Source organism: Gymnoscopelus microlampas (genome assembly GCF_963454915.1).
Source record: "Gymnoscopelus microlampas genome assembly, chromosome: 6".
Lineage (NCBI taxonomy): Eukaryota > Metazoa > Chordata > Actinopteri > Myctophiformes > Myctophidae > Gymnoscopelus > Gymnoscopelus microlampas.
In genome coordinates, this window is record NC_139943.1 from 53,701,954 (window position 1) to 53,729,716 (window position 27,763).

A 27,763-nucleotide genomic window follows, 5' to 3' on the forward strand; every position below is an offset into this window, starting at 1 on the left:
CAATTCAGTAGGGTAAGTGATTATTTGGTTAAAATAAGTGTTAAATAGCTCTATATTCTGATAGTAGGCTACTCATTGCTATAGAGTGTTTGTTCAGTAACAGGAGTCTCCATGTCTCTCCAGCTCTTTAATAAACAAGAGTCTCCATGTCTCTCCAGCTCTTTATTACAGAAAATGTATTTTCAGGTCGGGATATCAATTGTATCCAATCAGGATGGAGAACTCAGTCAGGATACAGCTTAAACTCGAGAAATTGGAAGTGATGCAGACAAAATTGGAACACTATACAAATGAAGCTGATAAATGGGTAGTCTTTCATCCCTGATTGGCTGGAATATTTCGTTTATTAAAGAGCTGGAGAGACTGTTACTGAGCAAACACTATACAGCAATGATTACAATCAGAATAGAGTGCTTTAACATTTTAACAAAACACTTTTTGTTTTAACCAAAAAAAATAATCACTTACCCTACCTTTAAGAGTGAAATGCTACACAATGATGTTCTTATCAATGAATGTATCTATCTCTGTCACTCTGTCCAGGATGACTGACAGAAGAACCTCTCCCTGACCAGCCAGATCCCTGACCGCCCCAAACCCCGCCCCCCCAGGATGCCCACGGTGCCAGTGGGCGGTACATCCCCCCACCATGCGGTGCCGGTGGCCTGCGCCCTCACCTGCTCCTGGCTACTGCTCCTTTTCCACGCCGCCTTCGGACAGAAGCCCGCAAAGCTGCCCCTGGTGGGCCGCCGGCCCTTCGTGGCCGCCTGGAACGCCCCGCTGGACATGTGCACCCTCAAGTACAACGTCACCGCCAACCTGGACCACCTGTTCCACATCCACGGCAGCCCGCGGGCCGTCCGCACGGGACAGAACGTCACCATCTTCTACGCCAACCGACTGGGGTAGAGTACTACTAGGCCTGTCCCAATTAAACACTTAAACCCTCTAGACCAGTGGTTCTCAAAGTGAGGTCCGGGGATACCCAGGAGTACTTGGGGGGGGTTCTAGGGGGTCCCCGGGTATATATACATTTTTAAATATCAAAAAATAGTGAAAATAGCAGATCGACAAGCTCATTTCCGCTATATATATTTATTTTTTTTAAAGTATAAATTTATTAAAATATATGGCCTGTTTTGGTCATCGTATTATCAGTACCATTCATTTCTGTGTATATTTAAGTTATTTGTCATATCTGCCCTGTGCAATTGTCGTTTACAAAGCCTAAGCAGGCAAACAGAAATGTAATTTCATACTGTATCTTCCAATGTTAAATGCCAAAAACACAATTAAATCGCAATTATTTGTCTGATAATTAAAATGCTATGATGGTTCCAACCCTACAGGTACTACCCCTACTACACAGAGCAAGGTGTCCCTGTGCACGGAGGCCTGCCCCAGAACTGCAGCCTGGACTTCCACCTGTTCAAGGCCTACCAGGCAAGGTTATTATACTTAACTAAAAACTAACAAAATAACTCAAACTAGACTTGAAAACATACAAACGAGGCTTTACTAAAACAAACCAACTGAAACTGTATTGTGTGTTTACAAAACTAACTAAAATCATAGAGAACATTTCCTTAGTTTTAGTCTTTGTCAATTTATTCCATACATAAGGGTAACTGAAACACTCGCCCCAAAACCCACTCGCCCCCATTTCTTTTGCCGGACCTCTCGCCTCCAGCGTTTCTTATTCTTGTTTGTTTTACTGAGGTTAAGGTTAGGAATAAGGTTAGGTTTAGGCATAGTTTTACTGAGGTTAAGGTTAGGAATAAGGTTAGGTTTAGGCATAGTTTTACTGAGGTTACGTTTAGGAATAGGCCTACATGGTGGCGACTGTTCCGAGGTAGCCAGATTTGACCGCGGGTGAGTGGGTTTTGGGGCAAGCATTCTTGTATTCTACATAAGTATTGTTCATTTTATATGAAATCTATCTTGTTTAACTGTGCCAGTTTTAACTATGCATTTGTGAATATGTGTTTTTTTTACTTTCACAATAGTTTTCTGACATTTTGGAATCTCGCCTGTGACAAATACCCCATATTGGGAAAACTACCGCTAAACTAATAAACCTAAACTAAAACGAAACTAGCAAACCTTTAAAAACATATAATAATAATAATGACAAATGTCTAAACTACAATAACCTTCCAGGACATCACACACTTCATCCCGTCGGAGGACTTCCGGGGCCTGGCCGTCATCGACTGGGAGTACTGGCGCCCCCAGTGGAGCCGCAACTGGCACAAGAAGGACATCTACCGCCGCAAGTCCCGCGAGCTGATATCCAAGGCCTACATCAACGTGACGGCGCCGCAGGTCAGTGTTGCCATGTCCGCTTGTTATTATGAGTGACGTTAGGCTACTTTTTCTGTAAAGTCGCTTGGTAATAGGCTCTATGCACAGCAGCCATATTGTAAGACATTCACAGGTGTTACCAATGATACTAATGAAGGCTCTGTTCCATTCTGGTCAGACGGAGTCAGGGTGCTGATATTGTGCATGTTGGCTCACTGGAAACACTCCCAAATGGCCCTCTACGGGTGTGTAACTCTGAGAGTGTACAAATGGAACCAAATGGACCCGTAAGGGTCCATTTGGTTCCATTTGTAAACTCTCAGAGTTATGGGGGTCGTGGAAATCTGTAATTCAAAAATCTGAGAACTACTGTGCAACACTAAATGGAACAGAGCCTTCATTAGTATCACTGGTAACACCTGTGAAGGAAGCGATAACATGGCTGCTGTGCATAGAGCCTATTGCGGGTTGCGGGTTTTGGGGCCTGTTTCTAAAGTGTAGTTGCTTATTATTATTATTTGGGCTCGTTTCCTAATCTTGTTTAAGTCAGTGGTTCTCAAACATTTTCATGGCAAGAACCCCCAAATTGTGTATTTGATTCGATACATAAAGGTTTAAAGTGCTCATGTGGCCAATAGTCGCTTCTTTTGGGCTTGTTTGTATCATAGACATGGTTGCTTACGTATACATTTCTCTCTCAAAACTCCTGGCTGGCGGCAGGTCGAGGAGCTGGCTCGACGGCGCTTCGAGAAGAGCGCCCGGCTCTTCATGCAGAGGACCGTCCAGCTGGGGGCGCGCCTTCGCCCCAACGGCCTCTGGGGCTACTACCTCTACCCCGACTGCCACAACTACAACCTGCACGACGGCAACTACACGGGCTTCTGCCCCCTGCTGGAGAGCCTCAGGAACGACGACCTGCTGTGGCTGTGGAACAGCAGCACGGCGCTGTTCCCCTCCGTGGCCATCAGGAAGAGCCACTCCAACAGCGCCAGCAACCGCCACTTCTCCCAGCACAGGATACGGGAGTCGCTGCGGACCGCCTCGCTTACCTCGCGGGAGTACGACCTCCCCACCTACGTGTATCTGAGGCTGGGCTACAGGGACGAGGCCATGGCCTTCCTCACAACGGTAAGGGGGGAAATTGTAAAAAGAAATCTTATCAACATGGTTTGACTTGGTTAGTTGACAACATTGTACAATCTAGACCAGGGTAGCCTTGCAAAAAAAAAAAGCCCTCTGCAGATTTGGTCTGGAACCGCTCAGTTGTGATTGGATTTCACTCCCTCCGAAGTAGTGAGGAACCAATCAGCTCTCTCTCTCTCTCTCTCTCTCTCTCTCTCTCTCTCTCTCTCTCTCTCTCTCTCTCTCTCTCTCTCTCTCTCTCTCTCTCTCTCTCTCTCTCTCTCTCTCTCTCTCTCTCTCTCTCTCTCTCTCTCTCTCTCTCTCTCTCTCTCTCTCTCTCTCTCTCTCTCTCTCTCTCTCTCTCTCTCTCTCTCTCTCTCTCTCTCTCTCTCTCTCTCTCTCTCTCGTGTCCTTGGACCAAAACAACGTTGAAGACCCCTGGTCTAGACAACATAGAACTCTCTATGGAGTCTGTGGGATTTCCTCTCCATAGTAAATTAACTTCCACTGTCTGAGAATGACAGCAGTGTACAGACAAACAGAAAGTATGTGGTCAGTGGAACTATACTCTTTGGTAGCAGTACCTGTTCTTTAGCACCATCGTGTGGAGATAGAAAGTAAGTACACATCAAATGGTGTGCACATCCAATCAAACTGGTTTCAGGTGCTGCTTTAAGTTAATATTAGTTTTAAGGTCAGGATGAAGGAACAACGAAAAGGAGAAACATCGACACACTGAAAAAGTATCTCCCAATATTCAATTCACTTAATATTCACAGCATTTCCAGTCCAAACATCCATCTCTCAATCCGGCATGTGTTATCAATGACGGTAGCAAACAGTTGCATAAGTAATCTCCATGACGTATTTTGTGTAAAGCTACATTATATTCATGACATATTTTACAGAAAGACTTGATCTACACCATTGGTGAGAGTGCTGCTTTGGGGGCTGCTGGCTTTGTGATCTGGGGAGACCTCAACCTCACCTCGTCCAGGGTAAGTCTAACTCAACCACCATAATAATACTAACACATCTTAGTGCACTTTAGACCCAGAACTTGATTTAATATCCCTGAACAATTGCCATTTGCCTTCACTTAAGTTGATATTAGTTTTAACATATTATGTGTGGATGTGGGACAGGTGTGTGCCTCTAGCCCTCTACTTTAGTACTAGTACAGTATTAGGCTTTAAGTGCAGGGGGTTGAATCCTTTGTCCACTTGGTGGCGTTCTTGTCCAAACTGCTGTTGGGCAGAAACCTTTTATCTCCATATTTAAACTTGTGTAAATTAAGAATACTTGATCATACTACAGCGTCACACACAAGTATCAAAAGTAGCAGATCCACAAGCTCAAAACACGGTACAAAGTGGTGCGTTTTGAGCTTGTAGATCTGCTACTATGTGACAAAGGAAGAGAATGACACGTTGAAACAGCACAAATCGCAATACGTAGTTGACCAGATTCCCAAGGGTTACTAGGCCCCCTCCTGTTTTCGCTCTACACTAAATATTTTCACCAAAAGTAGTCGATCTACACACCCGTATCTTCACCGAAAATAGTCGATCTAAACCGTCTATTTTCACTGAACGTTAGCCACAGAATAGGGGATGTTAGAGTTGTCATATATCAGACCCATGCATTGATGATCTGCCATTCACACAGGGGTAGGCACACTTAGGGCGGCGCAGGTGCCAGCATTGGCACAGGGGAGGGTGATCACTGGCACAAGTGTGAGAGAGAGGTGTTTTTCATTTAACCCAAAGACCTGAGGTGATTCTTAAAAAAATCTAAATCTAAACAGTTTTTTGAAAAAAATCTGGAAAATATTTTTTCAGATTTCGCTATGAGCTTGTATCTTAAAATGAGACGCAGATGCGTCCCCGGTCTTAATGGGTTAAGAAAGAGAAATTGTCAATTAAATTAAGTCCCCTCACATTTGTATGCAAATTGCATCCTTCACTTTATTCTACATTCATTCAAACTCTGAACTCTGACTGTGGAGGAAGTCTGGGAAATAGGAAGGGTTATTGCATCCTGATGTGAAGGAAAATATTTAAAAAGAAGAAAAACATAAAGGTTGTTATGTATATGGACAATCAAAATCTGTTGGAAACATTACATTTTTATGTGGTGTTATAATTAAACGTAATGTTGACATGGCACACTGACTAAAATCAATAAAAACATGGCACTTCATGTCAAAAAGGTTGCCCACCCCTGTAGTGTTTTGACATGACAGCAGTGTTGACAGAACGGCTGCCATTCATAACAGTGAGACGTAGAGAGACAGGATGCATGGCTGTCAAGTGTTCTTCTTGCGCACATTCACAGACACAATGTTTTGTTTCTGGAGCTGCTCGAGACAAGCCAACGTTATAAATATAGAGAAGCAAGACAATAGGTGGTTGACAGCAGAGCCACTGGCTGACATCATGCGGTCATTGTTGTATGATCTATTGTGATTTCACCCTAACATTATGAAATGTAGGCCTATAAGGCATTGGATTTTTTTGGAGGCAATCATGTGATCCACAAAAGTATGTGAACAACATTCATCAAAAAGTCATTCTGACTTAATTTGCCATTGTCAAAAACTGTGTGCAGCGACTATCGATTATCGAATAATCTTGAAGCGTGTTTTATGTATATACAATATTGATACAATATCAATGAATGAATGCAAACATACTATATTTTTTATTTTTTTTACAATTAAGTAGATCGCTTTGATTAACCGCCTAAACAATATTTTATACTTCGTCATACAATGGTGTCACGCAAAAATAGCATAACATCGTGACACGTATTTTTTCCCCTCTTTTTTTTAACCCTCTATGATGCAAATTTCTGCCCCCAAAATCCATTACTTTATTTTTATAATCGATTATTTTCAAATAGTTTGATTAAACCATTGCACCTTCTAAAACCTGTCTTGTCCACACTACAGTTCAACTGCACCAAGGTGAAGTCGTTCCTCTACCAGCGGCTGGGCCAGTACATCACCAACGTGACGCGCGCCGCCGAGGTGTGCAGCGACTTCCTGTGCCAGGGCAACGGGCGCTGCGTGCGCCGCGCCCCCCGGGCGCCGCACTACCTCCACCTGAGCGCCGACAGCTACCGCATCCAGCCGTCGGGCAACAACGACGGCGCGTTCGCCGTCACGGGGTGGCACTCGCAGCACGAGCTGCAGCTGCTGGCGCAGCGGTTCCGCTGCCACTGCTACGAGGGCCACGCCGGGGACAAGTGCGACAGCCTGAACGAGGTGGTGGAGGTGGTGGAGGAGGTGGAGAAGGAGGAGGAGGGCAAGTGGAGCCCGCCGGACCCATGGGACGAGCAGCAGGAGGACGAGCAGTGGAACAACGATGAAGGGAATGTAGCGGCGCCGAGCGTTGGCGACCCGCCGCGCGTGACGCTGCTGTTGTTGCTGCTCATACTGAACTTGTCATTTGTCAGGATAGTGGTTTGATAATCTGTCAGCACCGCTGCCCTGAACATGTAGTTGGGTTGTTAGAATAGGAATAAACACAGAAGCACCCGGGAGGAAGTGGACTATGAAAGGGGAGGAGCCAAAACAAGTTCCCGTTTCACCACAAAAAAGGAGGAGGAGCCCCCCAGACATTTAAAGGTAGACGCCTCCTCCGACTCAGGGGCGTCTGTGTCTGCGGGCGCCATTTTTGGGAAGGCAAACTGCCTATCAAAGTGACTACTGGCCAATCACGGCGCGTCTTTTCCTGGACTTAGCTAAATCTAGTTGTAAAAAATATATATAACAGGATTCTGACCAGTCCTGGGAAAGACGCGCTGTGATTGGTCAGTAGACACTTTGAGTGGTATAGCGTGCCATCCCAAATATGGCGGCCGCGGATACAGGTCGCTCTAATGAACTGCAGAGGCCAACGAGGTATCCACGGTTCCCCCCCAGAGGCAAAAACAATGCAGAATGGGTTCCCAGATGGGTTGTTTGATGACAGCACTTTACATGACATCATGGACGTTTGATGGTATTATACTGCTTGAAGTCACTTTTCGGGGCACAACCCGTTCAAGGTTGTAAGTGGGTGGTTTACCCAACAGGTTGGATAGGCTATATGCATAGCAGCCATATTGGAAGGAAATTGGGCCTTCACAGGTGTTACCAATTACCAATGATACTAATGGAGGCTCTGTTCCATTTAGTGTAGCACAGTGGTTCTCAAACTTTTTAATTACAAGGACTCCCATAACTCGGTCCATTTGGTTCCATTTGTACACTCTCAGAGTTACACACCCGCAAGGGGCCATTTGGAACCCCTTCAAGGAACCCTGGACCGCACTTTGAGACCAGAATGGAACAGAGCCTTAATTAGTATTATTGGTAACACCTGTTAAGGAAGTAAGAAGAGGCCCAATTTCTATCCAATATGGCTGCTGTGCATAGAGCCTATTTGTTGAGAGGAGAGGAATCTATGCCTCTGCTTTTGATATTGGTCCTTCGTTTTTTTTATCACCGGCGGTGGATCGTGTTTTTACCCTGCATCTGGTCAGACAAGCATTTCCTCTTGGGAAATGTAGGCGGTCTGATATGTTTGATATTTACGTTTGATGAGACCGCAATTTAACGATTTAATTAAACATTTATGTTAACCACATTAACCCTGACGTCCCTATTTTGGGAAAAGTTGACAAAGTATATAGGGCTTAAGGGTTTAAGAAAATGTATCCCGCCCCCTTTTTTTTTTCAAATCGAACCCTCGTTATGCACATCCCTGTGTTAAAGAAATGGTATAAAACATGGTACATAAATATAGGGTCAGAACCACATGAAAGGAAGGTGGCTGCACTTTATATTAAATTCCATTGGTTCATATTCCACATCAAACGAGTGTTTGGCCTAGCAGAAGGTTGAAAGCTGGGTTAGTGCAGGTTATAAAGAATAACAAAGATATCTTTGTTAGGTTTTTTTTGGATTATCCCTGAAGGCAAATCCACCCTAAAACAAGTAAGAACTAGAATCTTACAGTATACCTCCCAAAGACACTTAATTAATCATATCGTTAAAATGCATCATGAAATCTTTATTTACCCTCCTAATGCGCTTTATTTCATAGTAACCTTTTTATGAGCCAGACAGTGACGCATACAGTAAACACAGAAACTGTGTAGATCTTAACTATGAACTATGACTTGTTGGTAGCACAGTGTTCGAGACTGTTCAAGGCCTAAAGGATTGTTATTCAGATAAAATACAACAAAAACAACCCTATTGGGTTAAAATTTCCGTAAAGTCACATACTGTACGATTGCAACGTATTTTTTCTTAATAAGCCTCTTTTTTATATGCCATTTTACATGAAGTTTATATTTGTTTGTACAGGTTATACACTAACAATGACTAATAATAATTAGAATCAGCATAATACTATACATGTCATGTTCTGATACTACAGCATGGCATGTACATTATAGTGTAGAAATTTGCGCACAAAAATCACATACTGTACACACACAAAAGCCTGTCTTTATGGTGACTATACTCAGTGGTGGAAAGTAACTACAGTAAGTACATTTACTTAAGTACTGTACTTCAGTACAATTTTTAGTTTTTTTCCTAATTTTCAGTACTTTTTTCTGTACTTTTACTCCACTACAATTATTTGAAAACTTTACTGACTAGTTACTTGGTAGATTTTGATTATTATTACAAAACATACATTAACCACTTCAGCCCTATAGCCTGTATACATTTCGGCCATTTGAAAATAGCCGATATACTACTTTCACTCCACACTTCAGCCCTATTTTAGGCTATTTGAAAAAAACACACATTGTGAGCCTGTAGGTCTGCTATTTTCAAAATATGTTTTATACATTTGAAAACTTAATTGTGAAACAGGACATTCTGCATATTGAGTACTTTCTACTTTTGGTACATTAAGTACATTTTGATACCAATACTTTTGTGCTTTTACTCAAGTACATTTTTAATTCCGGACTTTTTCCACCACTGCCTATACTCATGTGTCATTGTTCAATAACACCTAAAACTGACCACATCATGGAGGCTCATATACAGTAGACAGAGTAGATAATATCTATCATCTAGCACTGTATATCTGGTGTATCTAGAACTGTGTATTATATAATACACAGTAGCATAGTTATAGTAATCATTAGAGATCAAGGGTCTTCAACAGGGGGTCTCAGAGATACTATACAAATAGTATTTGTGTGATAGGGACTTTATTTTTTTATTTTACATGAACCACTTGAACCCTGTAGCATCCCTATTATGGGAGAAACAATAGCTGCAAATATCATATCTACAAGCTCACAACGCGCCTGTGACGCGTTGCGAGCTTGTAGATAGAAAATAATAATAAGCTTGTAGATCGGCTATTTTCGGCAAAGAGGTTTGGTGTACGTATAAGTATAGGCTCTATTCACAGCAGCCATATTATGAAGACATTCACAGGTGTTACCAATGATACTAATGAAGGGCTTCCAAATGGCCCCTTACAGGTGTGTAACTCTGAAAGTGTACAAATGGAACCAAATGCCCGTAAGGGTCCATTTGGTTCCATTTGTACACTCTCAGAGTTGTGGGGGTCGTGGAAACCACTGTGCTACACTAAATGGAACAGAGCCTTCATTAGTATCATTGGTAACACCTGTGAAAGAAGTGATAATATGGCTGCTGTGCATAGAGCCTATTGAGGGTTCAAGTGGTTAAATGTCTGAAAACACACATTAACAGGAATCCAATATGTAGCGGAGGGGGTCCCCGCTTCATCTCTCCCTCAGCTAAGGGGTCCCTTGTCATAGGTCATATCTACTATATGATCTACAGTACTGTATACTAGAAATATTGTTTTTAATTTCCATTTGTCTCTGCATAGAGTGTATCTCCACATCATGTAATACAGTCAGAGTCCATGTAAATATGGTACTTCGACAATACTACCTATGAACTTAAATCTTTTGTACGGCCAAAGTATGTATCAGCCAAAGAGCAAATGATGTAACTGTAAAATGTGTTTTTCCTTATTTTTTTTTTGCTGCAAGTAACTGTTCTCATCTAGTGGTTTGTCTGGGAACTGCACCTATAGCCTGCTGTATTGCTGTAATGTTGTCATTGTTAAAGAACAAGAGAAAACTACCTTGACAACTTGAGCTAAACACCAAAGATAAGGGTACAATACCAGATAGATATAATACGTTGCTCCACGATTTTAAATAAATAAATTGATTCCTGACCATCAGGTCAAAATTGGTGATCAGATCCTGTGTCTAGGTGGGACATGACCTTTGACACGATCAATATGTCTCAATAGAAGAGCAGGGAGACAAAATACAACCACCCCAATTATATAAATGACGGTATATTGTATTAACATACTCTACCATACAGATTGGACAACATTACATTTTATTAATTTAAAAAGGTTACATGGTGAGACTTTAAGTTGGTTCTGAATATGGGTTTTGATGTATTTTCGGTTCATTGCCCAGCTCTGTGACATCGTACTGCATTACACCAACTGTGTACCTCAGAATCGTAATCTCAGTGCTGCCTTGATAAACCTATAATCCAGTCAGCATTAGTTCAGGCCAGCTGAACACCGTGCCGATAGTTTCAGTACTGTTTTCATCTCAGCCACAGTATCTGTCAATACTGTGCTGTATGATGTATTTTTTTTGTGTATACAGCACAGCGCACTTATATTTTTTCATATTGAGATTGTAAAGCAAATATTATATGCAATAAGGACTATGCAACAACAGAAATATGATGTCTGAATGTAGAAGCACTGCAAATAAAGACACATTGTTGTTTTGGAAACTATATTGTTTTTACTTTTTTTTGTCTCGAGTAAATAATTGAACACACACACACACACACACACACACACACACACACACACACACACACACACTATAGTTGAAGAATTTTAGAAATGCCATTTTTATCATTTATTTTATATTTTTCAACCCTAAAGGTTAAGTTTAAATTGTTAAGCAGCAGCGTTATGCTTTGAAAATATCTACAAACTCACTGTGACACAGTAGCAACACATTGTGAACTTGTAGATCTGCTATATTTTTACTGTGCAACAATGACGCGTAACTAAGTACAAATCAACCCAACCCCAAAACCTAACCTCTAAATACCAAATCCTAGCCTGTATCTTAACCCAGTCGTAAGCCTAACTATATATATTTTTAACTAACGCTGAAATCAAACCAGCAGCTGCGAGCAAATGTTCAATGCAAGCATTTGTAGCTTGTCACCGTGTGTGTCAGCTATACCAAGGTGAAGAAATGGACTGTATGGAATTATCATAAAGTTTTAAACAAGATACATTTTACGTGCTATATGTTGTTTAGTTGTCTATCTATCTAAAACTGTTAGTTTCAACTTTATAATCAAATTTATAATATAGTCTGTTTCTGTCCAGTGTGTGCATATAGGCCTACTGTAGTCCACCATGGTCAGCGAGAACACCGGTTGCTCTGAGCGGATCTCACAGCCACGTGACACTCATCTCTGGCAGCTGATTTAAAACAAATAGGCGAAGTTGCACAATCTTCATACCCAAAACTGCTATTTTAAAACTTTGTTATCAATATTTGCTACTTCTTTAGAGCAATATATTTCTGTGCGGTCAAGTGTATGCCTACTCCATGCCTACTTCAGAGCACAGTGTGCTTCTTGTTAAGTTTGTCACAAAAGCGTCGAAGGTGAGGTTGTGCAACTTAGATGCGTTTTTTTCTGTCTCGGTCCCCCGACGCAGTGCGAAAGGTGGCGGCCGTGTTGCCTCCATAGACTTTGCATTGAAACTCACCGCGTTCTGATAACATGGCAGCGAAATGAGGCTGCTGGTGTGAATTCAGCATAAAAAACAAGCATTCATCTCGTAGGGCAATCGAAATCGTACTCACAATGTCTATTTCCTCAAATAGGCTCTATTCACAGCAGCCATAGTATGAAGACATTCACAGGTGTTACCAATGATACTAATGAAGGCTCTGTTCCATTCTGGTCAAACAGAGTCAGGGTGTTGACTCACTGGAAACACTCTGTTACACACAGTGGGTCTACAGTTGGGGCCCAGGGACCCTCATGGGCTTCCAAATGGCCCCTTACAGGTGTATAACTCTGAGAGTGTACAAATGGAACCAAATGGACCCGTAAGGGTCCATTTGGTTCCATTTGTACACTCTCAGAGTTATGGGGGTCGTGGAAACCACTGTGTAAATGGAACAGAGCCTTCATTAGTATCATTGGTAACACCTGGGAAGGAAGTGATAATATGGCTGCTGTGCATAGAGCCTATTCTACTATACTTGTGGTGACATTCAGCCCTCACAAGTATACCGTAGTAATACGTGCATTACACACACACATACACACACACAATTGAGTGCACTGGCAAAATAACAAAATAAACATGTATCACTGTCTGAATACTTGTTGACAGAAGGACTGAAAGAGGAAGCGGTCTGGACAGAGAGAGAGATTATCATCATTCTTTCCTCTCTCAACATAGTATGACACATCTACTGAAACTGGGTGTGGAGTGTGATACTGAGGAGTATGTATGTAATGGAGGCGCTTACACACTCCCGGTGGGAGATGCTTACTGGCAGATTGGTCACCAATTTGGTCAACTAACCCAACACAATCTCACTCCCAAAAGGCCTATAGCAACTTCTAGGGAAAAATGTGACCAAACGTCAAACATTTGACGGGACGGGGGTTCCCTGGGGGTCATCATGTGACGACGTCCCGGTCACTTCTGCAACTCAAGGACTACGGAAGTGGCCCGGACGGCTGACGTAGCGGTCCGGGCACCTAGGCAACAATGTAGCCTGACAGCGCTTTGCGGGTTCGAGTCCCGTTCCCGGCGAACTTTGCTGCATGTCTCTCCCATTTCTCTCTCCCTGTATGTCTCTACTGTGAAACTATAAATAAAGGCCAAAAAGCCCACAAAAATATCTTTAACTAGAAAATGTGCTCCTCGGAGCACAGGTCTCCGCCAGTACTGTTCCTGATTAATCCCGTCTTACCTATTTATATTACATATTGTCACGTGTCACTTGACCAATGTTAGCTTGACCAATGTTACCTCACTTCCAAAAACATAAATGTTTTTTGGAAGTGACACACCTAAGCCGTCACCCGTTTGAGAACAACACATCTGAAAATGAGACACCGCTCAAGGTCAGGTTTGCAACAGATAATATTTGTTTCACACATACACTTGAACACATGACCTTGAACACACAGGTGTTATCTACTATTGTCTTTAGGCAAAACATTGAATCCCTACAGTACCTCCTTCTTATTGTCAGGTGTCACAGTGTGTGTGTCAGGAGGCTAGACTAGTACAGAGCCCTGGGCAACTCCGGTCAACTAAGTATAAGGGGTTAAATAAAATGACAAGAGCTTATATGAGGGTTATGGCAGACAGACAAGGGTAAAAATGTAGAAAAACACAGACACTAAGATTTAAAAGGGCAGACAACACAGGAAAGAAACATGAAACACAATAACAATGTGTGTGGTGTAGCGGTCTGGGCACCTAGGCTATGATGTAGCCTGACAGCGCGTCGCGGGTTCGAGTCCTGACCCCGACGGCCTTTGCTGTGTGTCAATCCCCATCTCTCTCCCCCCATTTCCTGTCAGCCTCTATAATTATCTATAATAAAGGCATAAAAGCCCGAAAATAAATATTTAAAAAAAAGAGGGAGTCCCTTAAAATACAGAGAGGAGTTAATGACGGCACAATATTCAGGTGTGTGGAATGCAGCGGTGACCGCTTCTGATTGGTTGAGGGGGAATTATTTGAGACACACATAGGCTATGGGTATTTGTGGGGCGTGGCCTTGGTCCGAGGCGCAAACACAGGTATCGACATTGAGTTTGTGAGATGGATCGTTCGTATATACAGTGATATTATGTTGTCCTTGTGCAAAACTATGTTTTAAGTATCGTAGTGCAGGTAACTGCAACATGAAATATGAACACGGGATGTCCAAATAGCGGTTTTCAAGCTCCCGACTCGATTCCCGAATGAGCCAAATCCGTGCAAAAAGCACCCTTAGTTGCACCCTCAGCACACTCCTGTGATGGAGTTCCCCTATTTGCACATACTAGGGTGTGACGTCACAGTAGCTAAAAGAATGAGGTGAGATGAATAGTTTGCCAGGACTAACAAGGAAGTGGAAACAGGTGACAGGTGTTCAGTTGACTATTAAACTGTGTGAGTATCCAGAAGGAGTGGACAGAGAGAAAGAAAAACAGTGTGAATGTGAGTGTTTTTCTTTCTCAGAGAGACAGACTATGACAGTATGTTGGGTCCGGGTGCTAAAGTATAATTCGGGGACCATGTTTCTCAAAATAAGAACACCACCTAAGTGTTTACAATGTAGTCCATGGGCCCAGGCCAGAAAAACTCTAGTTTGGTATTTTGAAAAGGTCTATATATCTAGATAATATTTCAACATGATAGCCCTTCCCAAGTAGTAGCTTAGTCCCAGTTATCAGCCTTCAATGACACCAACCATAGTTCCAAAGAATGAAAAAAATCTCTAACTTTTTTTGAATAGAACATGTCATACAGAGGAAAAAAAAACATTATTCAATCTCTTTCATTCACTTATTTAACCACATGAACCCTAGCATGCCTATTCTGGGGCGAACATATGCCTTTTAGAGTGCCACCAGGAGTTTTGTAAGACATTTTTTTAGCTCTTACTCCTTCAAATTCTGTCCAAAAATCACGCAAATCGGTACACAGAATAATGTATATATATATATATACGTATATATATATATATATATATATATATATATATATACGTATATTATATATATATACGTATATATATATATATATATATATATATATATATATATATATATATATATATATATATATACGTATATATACATATGTGTTTATATATACAGTACATATCTAAATTACATTTTAGCCTTTGCATAATCCTGCAAGGTCGTCAAGGCTAGGGCAAGTGCTACAGGCTTATTAGACAAGTATAGGTAAAACCCATATAGCAAACAGATCCCGTCATGCCCCAGAGAAGTGTACATAGTTAATATCACAAGGTACAACACACACCTGAGGTCATAGGCGCCGATGCTGTGGGTGCTCCTTGTCATAAACACACACCTGAGGTGGTGCTCAGGGGTGCACTGGGCGCTTCGCGTGACACCACGGCGTTCCATTTTAATCATGCCGGACATTGGGGCCGGCCACCAAAAATCCTAGCGCGACCTCTGGTTATCTGATATATATATATGTGTGTGTGTGTGTGTGTATGTATATATACACACACACATACATATATATATATATATATATATATATGTGTATGTGTATACATACACACACACATATATATATATATATATATATATACACATATACATACACATACACACACACACACACACACACACACACACACACACACACACACACACACACACACACACACACACACACACACACACACACACACACACACACACACACACACACACACACACACACATATATATATCAGATAACCAGAGGTCGCGCTAGGATTTTTGGTGGCCGGCCCCAATGTCCGGCATGATTAAAATGGAACGCCGTGGTGTCACGCGAAGCGCCCAGTGCACCCCTGAGCACCACCTCAGGTGTGTGTTTATGACAAGGAGCACCCACAGCATCGGCACCTATGACCTCAGGTGTGTGTTGTACCTTGTGATATTAACTATGTACACTTCTCTGGGGCATGACGGGATCTGTTTGCTATATGGGTTTTACCTATACTTGTCTAATAAGCCTGTAGCACTTGCCCTAGCCTTGACGACCTTGCAGGATTATGCAAAGGCTAAAATGTAATTTAGATAGCATGTTAGGTAGACAGATGCCATGTTTTCATAATACCATAGTATAGCATTATTTTAGGAGTCCTGTTGTGACTGTTGTATTGAGGAAACATTTTGTTGACATAATATACAAATATAGCCATAGAATAACCTCTTTTTCCTGTGGAGAGGCTTTCCATGCAGATGAGATGCTTTGTTAACATGAGGGGCTAAAGAATAGTCTAGGCCTCAGAGAGTGAGGTTGTACTGGAGGTGAGAGAGACTATTTCTCTGTGGTGGGTGGGTCTCAGTGAACCTCCCCTGGGTAAAGAAAGGTAAAAACAAAAACAAAAATACATTCTGAACTTAATAATCACAGATTTCGGTGTCACAAAGCCATTGTGTACATGTCTCTTTAGTCATAGAGAAAACACATATAAACACCTAAATGTGTGTCTCAGAGAGATGCAAATATATGAGTTCCTAATGCCACTGTTCATTAAACTGTATAACCACGTATACGTATTATACTTTACAGTAAGCACTATATTATACTTTACAGTATATGTATAATATTATACTTTACAATTATACTGTACCTTGACAGTGGCCCTACATTTAAAAAAAAAAGTATTTATTGCTTTGACAAGTACAAAGGTATCCAATAGCCATAGGATGTCAAAAGTAAAATAAAAAAAAGAATGGTGCCCTTACATGAAATTTCTAAATGTATTCAAAGTTATAATAATAAAACTTGAATGGTTGTGCTTGATCTAAAAAAACAGATTAGATCAAGCACAAAAAAACTGGTTTCCTTCAGACATGATGAAGCAAAACAAACAGAGAAAAGCGGAAGGAGGAGTATGCTACTATCATCGATACTCAGTTGGTCATGTAAAGATAACTAACGGGACACATTTCGGTTGCAGAACAAAAGAAAAAGCGATTACATACTGTATATTATATTCTGCTCAATGTGTACGCAGATAACAGTAAGCATCTTTAAAGGATATCTATTTTGACAGCTTTGGAGGCCGTCAATCATCATCATCTGTCATTTTGCCATCATTCTTGTGATAACGGTAAATTTGACACATTTATTTTCTTCTACTGTAATAACTTTTGAGGGCAAGACTGAGTTTTATTGTCCTGGGTGACAAGAATATCTTACTATAATACATTTAAAATAATGTACATACTTTCTTTCCATTGGAAATTATACTTTACACCCATTGGAATTGTCACTTCTTTCATTTTTAATCTATTCTCTTTTGCTAATGGCTTTCTAAAATCAGAATGAATGAAATATGTTTCCAAACCCATTTAATCCAGGAGGATGTTGTACACGTGTAAAACGCAACATAGATTATACAAATAACTAGCCTATCGGACAGAGGTCGGTGCTCTCAGAAAGAACAAATAAAAACAGTATGAGGGCCCCTTCAGAACGACTGAGCCAAAAGGCAGGTCTGGAGCTTCAAGGTTTTAATAAGGTGCAAACTTCTTCAGACTCAAAATCAATTGCTGTTTAGAGACTTACACTTTATTAACAGTAGATGTCAGTACACGCTAATGTGAGATGGTTTGATTGAATTTTTTTTTTTACATACATGGTAGTAATACCCCTGTGTTTTAACATAATTCCCATTAATCTAAGATTTTACTTTTATATTTTGATTACATACAGTACTGTACAGTATATATATATATATATAACGTGATTTAGATGCAATACAAATGCTTTGTTTTGATTTTAATACTGTGAAAGATAATTAGTTTTGCTATAATAGGCTCTATGCACAGCAGCCATATTGGGAATGAATTGGGCCCCTTCCTTACTTCCTTCACAGGTGTTACCAATGATACTAATTAAGGCTCTGTTCCATTTAGTGTGGCATAGTGGTTGTCTTATTTTCAAGGACCCCCATAACTCTTAGAGTGTACAAATGGAACCAAATGGACCCGTAATCCATTTGTACACTCTCAGAGTTACACACCCACCATAAGGGGCCATTTGGGAACCAAAATGGAGTGTTTCTAGTGAGCCAACATGCAGATATCAGCATCCTGACCAGAATGGAACAGAGCCTTCATTAGTATCATTGGTAACACCTGTTAAGGAAGTAAGAAGAGGCTCAATTTCTTTCCTCTATGGCTGCTGTGCATAGAGCCTATTGTATCTGCAACAAAGATATTGACTTCTGCAAATCAAGTCTTTATCTACAGTAATATAGTTATTTTGAGCCACAAATCAAGCAAACTCTCTATGTGTTATTGTTTATACCTAATAAAAAAAAATATACGTAAACATGTCTCGTCTCCTCAGAGCAGATCAGTCCCCAATGAACCATCGCCTCCCCCCGAGCAAGTGTGCTCTAGCACTCCTCCTGTTCACACTCACGGTCCTGTTCTGTCACATCCTGGGCTGTTTCTTCTCCCCGCCGCCACAGACGGAGGCGCCGCTGATCGACGGACATCCTTTCATAGCCGTCTGGCACGCCCCCACCGCGAGATGCAGAAAACTGCGCGTCCCACTGGACACGTCGGCCTTCCACGCCGTGACCACGCCGGCCGCCGTGCCCCGCCAGTTCCTCACCATCTTCTACGAGGACCGCCTCGGCCTCTACCCGAGGGTCGGCGGCGGCACGCCGGCGCAGAGGCAGTTCAACGGCGGCATCCCCCAAAGGGGCAACTTAACGCGGCACCTGGACACGGCCCTGAGGGACATCGCTCGCTACGTCGATTCGCTCCCCGGACTGGCGGTCATCGACTGGGAAGCGTGGCGCCCCCTCTGGGACCTTAACTGGGGATCAAAACGCATCTATCACAAGCTGTCCGTTGCGTACGCCCAGAAGAAGCAGGCTTCTTCTCCCTCAAACCCAGAGGAAATAACCGCAGACGCTAAAAGACAGTTCGAGAGCGCCGGGAAGAGCTTCATGGAGTCGACCATCGCTCTAGGAATCGAACGGAAGCCCAAGAAACGCTGGGGTTTCTATCTGTTCCCCGACTGCTACAACCACGGCTGGAGGGAGCCCGGTTACACGGGGCGGTGCTCGGAGAAAACGCAGCAGAACAACGACGCCATGCGGTGGCTGTGGGAGGCCAGCACGGCCCTCTACCCCTCCGTCTACCTGCACTCGTCGCTAAGGAACAGCCCCAAGGCGACGCTGTACGTCCAGAACCGCGTTCAGGAGGCGCTGAGGGTGGCCAGGCTGCCCAAACGGCCGCACACGGCGCCCGTCTACGTTTACTCACGACCACTGTACCGCGATCAGAACAAGTATCTGAGCATGGTGAGGATGTTCATAGTTGCATAATAAATGATGGGTATTAAGACAAATAGGCTCTATGCACAGCAGCCTTCCTTCACAGGTGTTACCCAATGATACTAATGAAGGCTCTGTTCCATTCTGGGCAAACAGAGTCAGGGTGCTGATATTGTGCATGTTGCTCACCAGAAACACTAGTGGGTCTCAAAGTGTGGTCCAGGGACCCTCATGGTTCCTTGAGAGGGTGTAACTCTGAGAGTGTACAAATGGAACTTGGTAACCATTAGTACACTCTCAAGAGTTATGGGGTTAAAAAGTTTGAGAACCACTGTGCTACACTAAATGGAACAGAGCCTTCATTAGTGTCATTGTTAACACCTGTGAAAGAAGCAAGGAAGGGGCCCAATTTCTGTCCAATATGGCTGCTGTGCATAGAGCCTATTAAAGAAAAGAAAATATACTAATTTTAACACTAGAATAAACAGAAAAGGCCTGCACACTGACAAAGTTTTTTGAGGCCCTTCGTACTGAGTGCTGATGATGATCTGAGGACCGAAACGTCCACTCCTGTTTTCACTGTGTCACTTTTTCCACTATGAAAATAAACGTTTTTTTTGTCAGTGTGCACGCCTTTTGCGTTTATTTTGGACTGTAATGTTGGCATCTCACACCATGGCTCTATCTTTGGTAAGCCATGAGTCAAGAGCAAAAACCTTTCTACGGTATAATTATTAACACTATCCGTGAGCGTATCACTGTACACTACCTAGGTAGGGTAAGTGATTTTCGTTGGTTAAAATAAGTGTTAAATAGCTCAATATTCTGACGGTACTCATTGCTACAGTATAGTGCATTTGTTCAGTAACAGGAGTCTCCATGTCTCTCCAGCTCTTTCTTAAACAGAAAATGCATTTTCAGGTCGGGATACCAATTTTATCCAATCAGGATAGAGAACTCAGGATACTAGGATACAGAGTCAACAAGTGAAACTGAGTAAGTGCTCATGAGCAGACAAGACTGGAACGCTATACAAATTAAGCAGATGAATGGGTACCCTCTCCCGATTTCTCCTGAAATTGGGTCACCTACCTGAACATTTATTTTCTGTTTATTAACGAGCTGGAGAGACGCCCGTTACTGAACAATCACTATAGCAATGATTACTATCAGAATATACAGCTTTAACTTTTTCACAAAACATTTGTTTTGTTTTAACCATCAAATATCACTGACACTACCTTTAATGTCTCTCCTTAACATCCAGGAGGACCTGGTCAACACCATTGGAGAGAGTGCAGCCCTGGGGGCTTCGGGGACCATCTTGTGGGGGGCCAGCGCTGACTTCAATGACACGGTACTTTCACTCATTCACTTCCTTTGACGTTAGAGAGATAACAACTCCTCAGCTTCTGCAGCATCATTGCGTGATTATTACACATTTATCAGCAGCCCAGTGCTATGGTTCTTTTTTTTTGTTAGATTGCAACACTGGAGCTGCTCAGAGGCCAATAGTATCTGTGGGGTGTAATATGTCGAAAACCGTTGGCCCGGTCGCTGTGAAACTGCGCACACACACTCCTTGGATGCCACAGCAGAACCTCTGCCCCACATTTTTCAGATCAGCCTGTCATAGCGCCACCATGAGGCCGACTTTTGCAAAACACATAATTTGATATGACTCCTACATATTTTGTCCAAAAAACACACACATCGGTACACAGTATCTCTATAGTCATGTGATCAACACGGATCATGAGCGCAGCATGCGATTTCCGTGACATTTTCCACTTAGATTCCCACTTGGCCCGGGAAGAAATGCCACTTGAAAACTTTCAAATCAGTCTCATGGTGGCGCTATAACTGGCCGATTCAGGTTTTTACCTATAACTGCACCGATTTGCGTGAAACTTTGCATGCACACTCCCTAGAGGCCAAGGAAAAACCTTTGCCCTGCATTTTTCACATTATGCCTGTTAGAGCGCCACCAGGAGAATGACTTTTGTAAAACATTTTTTTTGCTCTTACTCCTTCAGATTCAGCCTCCTTCAGCCAAGGAAGAAATGCCACCCTTTTCACATTGGCCTGTTATAGCGCCACCAGCAGGTCTAATTTAGCAAACCACATTTTTTGGAACAAAATGCTCAAATCATGAATGCAGTGTCCGATTGCCGTGAAAGGCCCAGGAACAAATGGCACCCTTTTCACATTGGCCTATTATAGCGCCACCAGGAGGCCATAATAACCTACCTGACCTGGCGGAGACTTGTGCTCCGAGGAGCACTTTTTCTGGTTTCATATGAATCAGTGAAACAGGCCAAAAAGGTGTAGGCTGAAGCCAATGACTTATTGTACCCACCATTTTCACATTTAAATCAAAGATCAAAAGGTAAAGAAAATACTACCAAATAAAAAAACACGACAGAAAAACAAAACAAAATGTGATCACTTAGATTTACAAAAGAGAAAAACTACAAGACTGGCAAGAGAAGTTCTCGAAGTATCATAGATCAAATCAAACAATGCTACCTACAGTATCATATTTATATTTCAATTAAATGCCAACCAGTGTACTACTAAGAAGTTATATATTGCAATATAGCCTACATACAATTATCAAAAATGCAAGTATATATATCTTAATAGTATGACATATATCAATATATGATCTCATGATCTTACTGTCCTGACCAAAAAGAGTATGCATGTCCAGCATGTGTCCCCCACATGAAACCTAGTGTCCCTTTTATGGGCATGTCAAAATAGGCAAACATTAAGCGGGTGCAAGTGATTTATTTTCTTCTATTATCTTTGTTTAAATAAGTGTTAAATAGTTAGTCCAATCAGGAATCAAGAGAAGTTATACAGGATAAACGATAATACAAGTGGAATTGGAAGTGACGACAATACTAAAAACTAATAAAATTGAATATGATATGATCATGATGGGCTCTATTTCCTGACTGGATGCAATTGGTGACCCACCTGAAATTGTATTTTCTGTGTGCTAGAGCTGCATAGAGACAGGGAGACTCCTGTTACTGAACAAACACGCTGTAGTAATGATTACTATCAGAATACAGCACAGCGTTAACTTAACAAAAAATATTGTTGTTTTAACCAAACTATCTGCAAATGCAGCTCAACAAGCTGACAACAACGCATCACTTTGCCACAACGGTGAACTGTGAAGATTGGCTAGTTTTGGTGAAAAGATTTGTTGTAAAGGGGGGCAAAAAGCTGAGGGACCAAAGTACAGACGGCTTGGGGACCCCGGTCAACTAAGTATAATAGAGTTTAAGTGGTTACGTAAACAATATTTAAAGGTATGCCGGTGTCAAATGTTATGCATAATTATTAATAAAGGTATAGATACAGACAGCTGTTTGCACACAGGCTGTTACACCACCACTCAGATGTATGAGAGTACTGTGTCACATAAAAGCTATTTTTGAACTTATGACAGGCCTTTGAGTGTTCTCACTTCTCAATGATGACAACTTATTCATTTATAGCTTGATCAAATGTCAAATAGACAGCTACATCAAAGGCCCCATGAAATCAAATTTTCATCCCTTATCACACGTCTTGAGCTGAACGTCACCAGTCCAGTACCACAAACATCACCTATTCTGTGTGTAAATTGTTTGTCTGACTATAGCAACTCAATTTCAATAGAGGTCTATCCTATCCTGACAATAACAAGAAATCTGTAATGGTATTTTAGAGTTTGTGATTTCCTGTAAAACAATAACAAAACAATGTTGATGACTCATCCTGCCCACGGTGGCTTACACTAATTGTGCGTCCACTTAAATGCTTTTCTGGAATTTTTAAGACAGTGAGTGGACCCTTTTCACAGCAGCCATTCTGACTGGTAAACACAACTGAAGCTATAATAACATTATGCGCATGTGATTCATTTAGGTGTTGTTATTGTGTGTAAAAGCATGAGGGTAAATGTAACACAACACACAGTAGCACACACATTAATGTTATTACCTTCAGCTGTGTTTAATGGTCAGAATGCTGCTTTTAAAAGGGTCTGAAAAAGAGCTCTCTGGCAGTCATGGGTTATTGTGTAACTTACTGTACACAATCTTTCCCCCTTTCCTCCTGTGTGTGTGTGTGTGTGTGTGTCTGTCTGTCTCTATGGCAGGAGGGTGGGCGGTGCATACACACATTCAGTGCTTTTGGTTACTGTAAATGGCAATCAATATCCATGACAAGTTCCCCATGACACATTCTGCTAGTATGGGGCCTTTAAAATCTTTCCAGGGTATTTGCACCTTAATGTATTCCATGTGTATTCCATTAAAAGGCAGAGGGAGATCATGAACATCCTAAAGATGATTTGTGTGCAGCTGTACAGCAGCCTTTGCCCAGGAAAAATACAGACATCTGGATAACGCACAGGATAGACGCGACTTCTGATGAAACGGGGGGTAGGGATTGCTCGGCTGTGTCAGTGTGGACGGCGGGTTCCTACTATGCCTAAACCTAACCTAAATCCTAACCCTAACCTCAGTAAAACTATAGCTAAACCTAACCGTAATCTTAACCTCAGTAAAACTATGCCTAATGTGGCTAAATGATGCCTAATGTGGCTAAATTATTATGCCTAAACCTAACCGAAAAATAGAAATGCTTCTGTCCACCTTAAGATTTGATTCTGAGCCATTGGAGTTGTAGCCAAGCGTAGCTATTCATCAAGCCACCAAGATAGATTCAGGTATTAGTTGTGAAAGTCCAAAATCAAGCACTCCCGATCATCCTAGAGATACTATAAAAGCGTCCAGCAGGCCTCTCTATGTCTGAATTGTAAGAGGAAACGTGGGAGACATGCACAACTGGTCCCGTTGAAGGACATGTGAAGTATCAATCAGAAGAAGCCTGATTTTTATGTGCTGCAACGCGGCGTAAGTTTGCAGATCGGCTATTTTCGTGCGCGACACTGATACGCGCAAAAGTCAGTATAACTCAGACGTGACTGACATGACATTTGTTTGTGTGCCTCTCAAGTAATCCGTTCGCCTTGAGGCACATTCTCACACACACACACACACACACACATACACGGGAGGAGCAAAGTGTGTCCTCACTGCCCTTGAATGACACCGACCTCGCTCTACTTCAAACCTCACCCTAGAGCAGTGGTTCTCAACCAGTGGTCCGGGGACCACCAGTGGTCCAGCGGTTCCAGGTGGTCCCCAGCTAAATGATGGAGTTGGTAACCAAATGGACCCTTATAGATCATTAACTCTTGAGATTGTAAAATGAAACCAAATGGTTTCATTTTACGCTCTCAATAGTTCAATTATTGTTAAACATCTGCATTACTTAATTAAAGAATTGTTATATTGAGCAACGTTTCCCTGTCATCTCTCCTAATACCACATCACTACAGCATGGAATTGTGGACAAAATCTTATCCAACGATTACAAAATATTCTAAGTTTTGGGTCTGAGAGTCTAAATCTCATCAAACGGTGGTTCCGTGGCTCAAATACTGAATAAATAATCTAACAAAATCATTTAATAAATAATAACCTAGATATGAAAAGGGTTGAAAACCACCGCCCTAGAGGGCCGCAGACGAAACAGACATTTCAAACTCCAATAATCCTTATATTTCATTTCCTACCCTGGATTAAAACTCAGTTCTCCCATAATTATGTTGGAGACTTCTACCACTCTTATAACCCACAAAAATGGTCACGATTCTTTCAAAAATAGCAGATCTACAATCTCATAGCGTGGCACAAAGTGGCACAAATCTTTGTGTGGTAGGATTTTTTCTTTTTTTTTTAACTCTACCATCCTTATTCTGAGGGGACCATTTGCCGAAAATAGCAGATATACAGCTCACACCGCAATGCATTGTGTGCTTGTAGATCTGCTATTTCCGGCCAAAGCTCAAGTTTACTAAGTACACATTAACATGAATTAAACACTGATCAGTGCTGTCAAACAAGTCTATGAAGCATCTATGAAATCTGTGAAAAAGTTTCTTTCTTTCCTTTATGTATTCAGGGGAGACCATTGAGAGCAAAGCTCTCTTTTTCAAGGACACCCTGCCTGATAACAGCATTTAAAACAAATGAAATACATACATAATGAAAAACCATAACAAACATTTGAATCAAATTACGATCATCACAGAATGATACAAATAAATATAGTGTTACATGAAACGGGAGCAGTTACTATGCAATGTGTCCTCAAGAAGTACCCTAAATGTTTCTACTGAGACCAATCGCTCCAGTTTCAGAGAGTCCTGAAGTTTGTTCCATTTGTGTGGAGCATAATACATGAAAGCAGTCTTTCCTTGTTCACTGTTCTTCCGTGGACTTGTATATCTAATGTGTGATTGTGAACGCGTTGCATGTCCAGTAACTTTTGGCTCTAAAAGCGAAGATAGGTACAGAGGAAGCTTACCACACAAGGCCTTATACATAAATAACATACAATGTTGCTCTCTCGTACTGCGAGAGAAGGCCAACCCACTTTATCATATAAAATACAGTGATGGGTGAGATATTCATCACCAGTGATAAAACTGTGGTAGACTGCATCGAGAGGCTTAAGTGTGGAGGTTGAAGCATGCATGTACAGCACATCACCATAGTCAAACACCGACATTATGACAGATTGAATAACAGTTTTTCTGCTGGTAAAGGAAAAGCAGGACCTGTTTCTGTAGAGGAAACCAATCTGTCCTCTTAGTTTTTTAATAAGGTTCTCCACATGAATCTTAAATGAGAGCTTGGAATCTAGCCAGAATCTAGCAACACAGTTTTATATGTAGTGGGGGTCCCTGCTTCATCTCTCTCTCTCATCTAAGGCAGTGGTTCTCAACCAATGGTCTGAGGGGGTTCCAGGTGGTACAGGTCCATTTGGTTTCATTTTACGCTCTCAAGAGTTAAATTATTGTCAAACATCAGCGTTACTTAATTAAAGAATAGGCTCTATACAGCAGCCATATTATCACTTCCTTCAAATGTGTTACCAATGATACTAATGAAGGCTCTGTTCCATTTAGTGTAGCAGAGTGGTTTCCACAACCCCCATAACTCTGAGAGTGTACAAATGGAACCAAATGGACCCGTAACCTGTAAGGGGCCATTTGGAAGCCCATGAGGGTCCCTGGACCCCAACTGTAGACCCACTGGTGTAACAGAGTGTTTCCAGTGAGCCAACATGCAAAATATCAGCACCCTGACTCTGTTTGACCAGAATGGAACAGAGCCTTCATTAGTATCATTGGTAACACCTGTGAATGTCTTCATAATATGGCTGCTGTGAATAGAGCCTATTGTTATTTTGATAAATGTTTGTCTGTTATCTCTCCTATGGTACCACATCAATACAACATGGAATTGTGGACAAAATCTTATCCAACGACAAGAAAATATTCTAGGTTTTGAGTCTCAGAGTCTAAATCTCATGAAACGGTGGTCCGTGGCTCAAATGCAGAATAAATGATGGACCTTGATATGAAAAGGGTTGAAAACCACTGATCTAAGGGGTCCATGGGATGTAAAAAAAAAACCACTGAAGACCCCTTATCTAAAAGCAACACTGCACCATCTTTTACATCTCTCCACCCTACAGGCTAGCTGTGAGGCTCTGTCAGGATACCTGGCCACCACCCTCAACCGCTACGTGGCCAACGTCACCGCGGCCGCCAGGCTGTGCAGCCACGCCCTGTGCCAGTCGAACGGCCGCTGCGTGCGGAAGGATTACGAGTCCAGGGACTACCTCCACCTCAACCGCGACCACTTTGACATTATGAAGGTGGAGGGCACGTACCTGGCCGTGGGCACGCCGTCCTCCGCCGACCTCCGCGCGCTGGCGCAGAAGTTCACGTGTCAGTGCTACGCGGGACGAAGATGCTCGGCCAAGCTGTCCTCTGCAACGGAGGATGTCATGTTTATTCACATTTAGTCTACACGTTCACGTTAATTGTTGATGAATTGAATACCTAGGACCACAATGGAAACAAGTCCCCACGACTTTATTTGTGTTTTCCTTTTAGCCTTGACCCATTAGGGCCGGGAACACATCTGTGTACCACTTAAACCATTATTTTATACGTGTCTATTCAAAAATAGCAAATATACAAGCTCATAGCGTGGCACCGACTATGAGCTTGTAGATCTGCTATTTTTTTTAAATCGTGAAAATTAAGTGCAAATCTTTGAAT

General features: G+C 42.0%; 1 protein-coding gene across 1 annotated transcript; it reads left to right on the plus strand.

The window, feature by feature from the left end:
- Nucleotides 1-214: 214 nt before the first annotated feature.
- LOC311047059 (uncharacterized protein) lies at nt 215-27,504 on the plus strand (the record flags this gene model as incomplete). Its single annotated transcript, XM_084059642.1, has 10 exons — nt 215-226; nt 612-905; nt 1,350-1,448; nt 2,161-2,325; nt 3,025-3,432; nt 4,335-4,424; nt 6,380-6,892; nt 18,661-19,584; nt 20,825-20,914; nt 27,172-27,504. 10 exons carry the CDS (start codon nt 215-217, stop codon nt 27,502-27,504), a joined length of 2,928 nt encoding a protein of 975 aa, XP_083915768.1.
- Between the last annotated feature and the right edge of the window lie 259 nt (nt 27,505-27,763).